We start from the raw sequence: 7,196 nt of genomic DNA on the forward strand, positions 1-7,196 counted from the left end.
TGTGTGTGTGTGTGTGTGTGTGTGTGTGTGTGTGTGTGTGTGTGTGTGTGTGTGTGTGTGTGTGTGTGTGTGTGTGAGAATGTGATTTCATGCGCATCTTCAATGAAAAGCTCTGTTCATCTTGTTGCCAAACTCGCTCTTTGGAAACATCAGTCTCAGCAGAACTTAAATGTAGTTTTACCAGCATAAATTCTCAGTTTAACCACATTTCCTGTTTGTGCAGAAGCACTTCCTGTTGTGTGATCTGATATTAGCGTACGCGCCTCACCCGTAGTCCACCTTCATGTGCTGCCCGTTGAAGAAGAAAACCGTGGAGGGGATGAAGCTGATGTCAAAGTATCTGGTGTAAAGTGGCGCCGTCTCCACGTCCACCAGATACACACTCGCCATGTTACTCAGATCATGAGCCGTCTTCGACAGCTGCCAATCAAACACAGCTGCCAATCAAACACAGCTGTCAATCAAACACAGCTGTCAATCAAACACAGCTGAGTTTACTGTTGCTGATCAAGAGGATTTACAAGACTCTTCCTTAAATTGAAATCAAACATTGGTGTATTAAAGTGCACACAAACTATATATATGCATACATAAAATATATATATATATGTGCTTATGCAAATTAAGCATTTAAAAGCTGTTGAATATGCAAAAATGCTAATATGAATAGGTGATTAAATAACTATATATTAGTGCCGTCAAATCGATTAATCGCATCTAATTAGTGTTAGTGTTAGTGTGTGTGTGTGTGTGTGTGTGAGTGAGTGAGTGAGAGAGAGAGAGGGAAAGTGTGTGTGTGTCACTGTGTAAGTTTGTGTGTCTGTGTGTGTGTGTGTGTGTGTGTGTGTGTGTGTGTGTGTGTGTGTGTGTGTAATTGTGACATACATACATAATATATTTACAAACTTTTGTTAGATGAGATTTTACAGTTTGCAAATTTAGCACCTACACACCTATCATATGCAAATATAAATATAAAATGTCATATAGATCCTAAAATACATATGAGTGAAATAAATCTATTATATATGCACATACACAAATACAAAAGGTAAACGTATATCATATGTCAAGTAACTGAACAGTAAAGTGAATCTCAGGCTCAGTGTCGCATGAACTCACGATCTCGTCGAGCTGCAAACACACGGAATCTTCATCTCTGCCGAAGCGAAGCACTAAAACCTTCTCGGCCACCGTCTTAATGGCGTCATCGATGTCTTTTTTACACGACAGTTTAGGAAGGAAAAAGCTCATGACGCTTTAACCGAATTCCCTAAGAATTACGAACTATATTATCAATTGTAACTCACTATCTGCAGGATGTTTAGCGGATGTTTACTAGTGTGCGGTGTACCATTACAAACGAGCCGAGTAGAAACGCCATCAATAGTTCCTACACTGTTCGCATATCTCAACATAAATGTGTTGTTATTTTTAGTGATATTACTTATTTTACTATTCATGAATAAAATGCACATCTGTGCATTTAAGCATGTTTTAAAATATCAAATTATTACAGGCAGACTGAGCGAAAGCAGATTTCCGCACGGTCATCTTTTACTGTTGCACACCGACATGCACGTTTGCAGCGTGTGTCCTTTTGAGGACTCGTCGGTGACTTCTGAGTGAACATACAGAAATACAGCTGATGGTATATTGATTTTACATTTGTGATGTATGTATGTGTGTGAATGTTATAATAGATGAAGAGGAGACCGGGGCTAGTTGTCACAGTATCGCCGGTTCTTCAATGTTTTTCACTGAATTTAACTTCAAGCGAATTGTCTTGGAATGTTTTTGTGTGAATTCTACCAAAAACTAAAATTTTGTGCGGTGCGGTGCCTGTGGCATTTTTGCTGTTTCCTAGTTGTGTGTTGTTGACATTTTGCGGTTTAAATGTTTCTGATAAGTCTTATAATTGTTTTGCTCCATCGCATGTGTGACAACAACACGCTTTAACTAACGAACCTCCAGTTTTTAAATGACTTAAAAACGGTTTTTCTTGGTTATTCGAACGTTCAGGAAACATTGTATCATTCTTCAAACATGGGAATGTTACTTTTGATTGTTCTCTGAACGTTCTGAAACAAGTAACATTTAAAAAAATGAAAATGTACTTTCCCTCATGCCATCCTAGTGTTTATGACTTTCTTCTTTCATCTGAACACAATTAAAAATATCCTGGCTCTTCCCAGCTTTATAATGGGAGTGAATGGTGCCACTCAATATCCATATTTATAACTTTATAAATTGTAATCACTGGCTTCCACTAACAGTCGTAAACAAGTCTAGTTCTGGCGGAAGAGTGACCTCTGACCCGACGCATGATGAGAGACCTCTGACCCGACTCCTCATGAGTGACCTCTGACCGGACGCATGATGAGTGGCCTCTGACCCGACTCCTCATGAGTGACCTCTGACCCGACGCATGATGAGTGACCTCTGACCCGACGCATGATGAGAGACCTCTGACCCGACTCCTCATGAGTGACCTCTGACCCGACGCATGATGAGTGACCTCTGACCCGACGCATGATGAGAGACCTCTGACCCGACGCATGATGAGTGGCCTCTGACCCGACTCCTCATGAGTGACCTCTGACCCGACGCATGATGAGTGACCTCTGACCCGACGCATGATGAGACCTCTGACCCGACGCATGATGAGTGGCCTCTGACCCGACTCCTCATGAGTGACCTCTGACCCGACGCATGATGAGTGGCCTCTGACCCGACTCCTCATGAGTGACCTCTGACCCGACGCATGATGAGTGACCTCTGACCCGACGCATGATGAGAGACCTCTGACCCGACGCATGATGAGTGGCCTCTGACCCGACTCCTCATGAGTGACCTCTGACCCGACGCATGATGAGTGACCTCTGACCCGACGCATGATGAGAGACCTCTGACCCGACGCATGATGAGTGGCCTCTGACCCGACGCATGATGAGAGACCTCTGACCGGACGCATGATGAGAGACCTCTGACCCGACGCATGATGAGTGGCCTCTGACCCGACGCATGATGAGTGACCTCTGACCGGACGCATGATGAGTGGCCTCTGACCCGACGCATGATGAGAGACCTCTGACCCGACTCCTCATGAGTGACCTCTGACCCGACTCCTCATGAGTGACCTCTGACCCGACTCCTCATGAGTGACCTCTGACCCGACGCATGATGAGTGACCTCTGACCCGACGCATGATGAGTGACCTCTGACCCGACGCATGATGAGAGACCTCTGACCGGACGCATGATGAGAGACCTCTGACCCGACGCATGATGAGTGGCCTCTGACCCGACGCATGATGAGTGACCTCTGACCGGACGCATGATGAGTGGCCTCTGACCCGACGCATGATGAGAGACCTCTGACCCGACTCCTCATGAGTGACCTCTGACCCGACTCCTCATGAGTGACCTCTGACCCGACTCCTCATGAGTGGCCTCTGACCCGACGCATGATGAGAGACCTCTGACCCGACTCCTCATGAGTGACCTCTGACCCGACTCCTCATGAGTGACCTCTGACCCGACGCATGATGAGAGACCTCTGACCCGACTCCTCATGGGTGACCTCTGACCCGACTCCTCATGAGTGACCTCTGACCCGACTCCTCATGAGTGACCTCTGACCCGACTCCTCATGAGTGACCTCTGACCCGACGCATGATGAGTGACCTCTGACCCGACTCCTCATGAGTGACCTCTGACCCGACGCATGATGAGTGACCTCTGACCCGACTCCTCATGAGTGACCTCTGACCCGAAGCATGAGTGACCTCTGACCCGACTCCTCATGAGTGACCTCTGACCCGACGCATGATGAGTGACCTGTGACCCCACGCATGTTGTAGGAGTATGTAAGCTCAGGTGAGAGTCGAAGCCTCTCACGGTTCAAACAAACTCAAGCCAAACTCCTCCCACTTTTCTCTTTAAAAATCCTCGTTTGAGAATAATTCGTGACCGTGTTTTGTTTTGCTCGATACACTGCGCTTCCGTGTTCGTCAATACATCATGCGTCAGGTCAGAGGTTATGCGTTCAAGTAGGAGGTCACTCGTGTGAGGTCAAAGGTCATGCATTGGGTCAGAGGTCTCTCGTCATGCATGGGGTCAGAGGTAACTCTTCTGCCGGATCATATACGGACGGCTATGACCGGAAGCCAGTGATTATAGTTTATAAAGTTATAAATATGGATATGTTTCTTGTCTTCAGAAGGCCTTTATTAACCCCTGCAGGCGTGTGGATTATTGTTGTGATGATTTTTAGGGCTTCGAAATCTCCTCCTCCATTCATTACAATTATAAAACTGGGAAGAGCCAGGATATTGTTAATATAACTCTGATTGTGATCGGCTGAAAGAAGAAAGTCATAAACACTGGGATGTCTCGATCACATTGACTCAGTCTCAGTGTGTGTTCCCTCAGGTGTTTGACGTGATGTTCCTGCGCTCGTGTTCGCTAGCGGTGAGACGGATCTGCTCTCGCGCTCCGCTTCAGACGCTCCTCAGATCCATCAGCACTTCTCGGACCAGCGGGAAAGACCCAGATGAAGAGGAGGAGAAGCTGGACCTGGACGTGTGGAAGACCGTGATGAAGACTCAAGCTCTGCCCGAGAACCAGAGCGACCCGAGTCCGTCGACGCTAGACTTCAACCGCGAGCTGGTGGAGATGTGGCACCAGGCCGGGAAGTTCGTTCCCAAGAGCATCACGGATGAGCAACTCCAAGATCTCGCGGCGCTAACCACCAAATCCGCTAAGAAGAAGTTCCTCAAGTTCCTCGCCATCAAAGAAGCGCATAAGATCTCGAAGAAAGAGAAGCGTGAGAATAAGCCCAAACCCGAGAGGAACACAGACGGAGAAGAGCGAGAACTAAAGAACGCGTTTCTCATGAAGTTCTGGAGCGGTTCTATGGATCGGTTGCAGAACTGGCGCGCGGCGCAGGCTATGCGTTTCGGGCAGCCGCTAGTCTACGATATGAGCTACGAGCGTCATATGACGCGTCGCGAGATGGAGAACGCCGTGTCTCAGCTGATGGAGACCGAAGGATTCAACCGACGATCTTCAGACCCGTTTCATTTGCACTTCTGCGGGCTAACGCCAGGCGGCGCGTATCACCGCGAGCTCCTCAAGCGCTACGGCGCGGAAACATGGGAGCGGATGCTAATCACGGACACCGCGAGTCAACCCGCGGACCTGTTTCCCCGCGAGGATCTGGTGTATCTCACCGCGGACTCACACACTGTTCTCCGCGAGTTCGACCACAGGAAGGTTTACGTCGTCGGCGCAATCGTGGACCGATCCATCCAGTCGGGCGTTTCGCTAGCTAACGCGAAGCGCCTCCAGCTAGCCACCGCGCGGCTCCCGCTGGACGAGCATCTGGACTGGGACTGTGGAGCCAAGAACCTGACCCTGGATCAGATGATACGCATATTGAGCACCGTGAAAGACACGGGAAACTGGAAGGCGGCGCTGGAGTTCGTGCCCAAGAGGAAACATTGTGGATTTCATCAGACGAGAACTGGAAAGACTCAATCCGTACGAAATGAATCCGCGAAAAACAAAACCGACGGAGTCGGACACAAAAGAGGACGAGAGAGAAAGACGTGGTGGGAGGAGGAAGCATAATAATGTAATACTGTACCTTAATTGATGCTTATTTCGTGTTAATAAAATTATTTCATATGGCCGATAAAACTGCAGTGTGCTCATATTTCACACCAAAAAAGACAAAAATGGGAAATTATATTCTGCATAAAGACAATAAAGCAAGTTTTTCTGAGCAATAACATTTCTTTGCATTTTGACATTTTCATGATAATTAAATCAAATTGGAGGGGTTTGTCTTTCTTATTAGTCAAATTACTAATTTGTTGTTATGAATTAATTTCTAATTCAGATGCTTCTTATTTCATATGGCTGATAATATGATATTTTAAGCCAAAAATGACAAAAATAGGAAATTATATTCTGCAGCCTTCTTCATCCCAAGACATGGTGGGATGAAGATTAATAATGTAATACGGCTTATTTTCTGCTTATTTGATGCTAAGCTTATTGCGAGTCAATAAAATGATTTCAGATGCTCCTTATTTCATATGGCTGATAAAACTGCAGTTCACACCAAAAAAAGACAAAAATTTGAAATTAAATTTTCATGACAAATCAAATTGGCAGAAAAAAAATCAAATCTGTTTTACATTAAATTTATGTATTTTGGCAGATGCTTTTATCCAAAGCGACTTAGTAACTTAAAATAATTTTCTCATTATTTTTATTGAGAAATACATTTTAATTGTAAATGTATTTATTAACATAATTAATTTTTCTCATTTCTAATTATTAATTTCTTATTCTGAATCTAATCATTCTTATGAATTAATTTCTAGTTATTAATTTTCTCATTCTAATTTCTTCTTACAGATTAATGAACGTCTAATTATTATTCCTTATTCTAATTTCTCATTATTTATATTATTAATTTGTTCTTATGAATTAATTTCTATTCTAATTTCTTATTTTTTATTAAAATCATGAATTTCTTCTTATGGATTACGCATTTCTTATTATTTCTCTATTTTTTTTTATGAATTAATAAAGGTCTAACTCCTTATTATAATTTCTTATTTATCTAATTATTAATTTTCTAATTATTTCTTATTGTAATATATAAAATTAAGCTAATTATTAAATTCTTATTACAAATTAATGAAATTCTAATGATTTCATATTATAATTTCATAATTTATTATTTTTTATTAATTATTATTCAGTTCTTTCTAATTATTAATTTCTTATTCTGATTTCTTAATTTTTAATTTCTTATTAATTAATTTCTAACTAATTTCTTATCTTTAATGAATTATTTCTCAAATTAATTTCTTCCTATTACATATTTTCGAATTAATTTCTTGTTTTATCTAATTATTAAATTGTTACAAATTAACACATTTCTTATTAATTTAATTACGTGTGAAAGAATCACTCACCAATGAAATTTAATGAACAGAAAACAGTCTCGTTCTCATAATGCAGTGATGAAAATCATCCTATCGGAACACAATTATTTTACACATTTCAATCATTAATTATTTCAAACTAATAGAGAAACACTGATAATCTTTCCTCTACTTTCATATCAAAGAATCATTGCATTAAAAAGAGTTTTTACTCATGATAAAAGAAAACAAG

At 42.6% G+C, this 7,196-nt stretch overlaps 2 protein-coding genes across 4 annotated transcripts in view; one reads left to right on the forward strand and one right to left on the reverse strand.

Moving 5' to 3' along the window:
• txnl4b (thioredoxin-like 4B) overlaps nt 1-1,358 on the reverse strand; it is a 4,089-nt gene extending 2,731 nt beyond the window's left edge. The window contains exons 1-2 of one of the 2 annotated variants that reach the window (XM_077238022.1): nt 1,123-1,358; nt 269-420 (exon numbers count right to left, since the gene is read on the reverse strand). In XM_077238022.1, the coding sequence (XP_077094137.1) occupies nt 269-420; nt 1,123-1,254 (284 nt within the window). In that variant the 5' untranslated portion in view covers nt 1,255-1,358. Of the gene's footprint in view, nt 1-268; nt 438-1,122 lie in introns of both variants that reach the window. The other variant, XM_077238023.1, reaches the window with a different exon arrangement.
• Nucleotides 1,359-1,556: 198 nt separating this feature from the next.
• On the forward strand, nt 1,557-5,702 carry trmt10c (tRNA methyltransferase 10C, mitochondrial RNase P subunit). Of its 2 annotated transcripts, none has more exons than XM_077238019.1 (2): nt 1,557-1,651; nt 4,434-5,702. In XM_077238019.1, the coding sequence occupies exons 1-2, from the start codon at nt 1,649-1,651 to the stop codon at nt 5,631-5,633; spliced, it is 1,203 nt and encodes a 400-aa protein (XP_077094134.1). In that variant the 5' UTR covers nt 1,557-1,648; the 3' UTR covers nt 5,634-5,702. The 2 variants fall into 2 exon arrangements, with proteins under 2 accessions (XP_077094134.1, XP_077094132.1); XM_077238017.1 differs by having other exon boundaries at nt 1,579-1,651; nt 4,419-5,702.
• The last annotated feature ends 1,494 nt before the right edge of the window (nt 5,703-7,196 follow it).

This window comes from Siphateles boraxobius, unplaced genomic scaffold (assembly GCF_051911475.1).
Source record: "Siphateles boraxobius isolate OS27281-9 unplaced genomic scaffold, OSU_SipBor_1 215, whole genome shotgun sequence".
Lineage (NCBI taxonomy): Eukaryota > Metazoa > Chordata > Actinopteri > Cypriniformes > Leuciscidae > Siphateles > Siphateles boraxobius.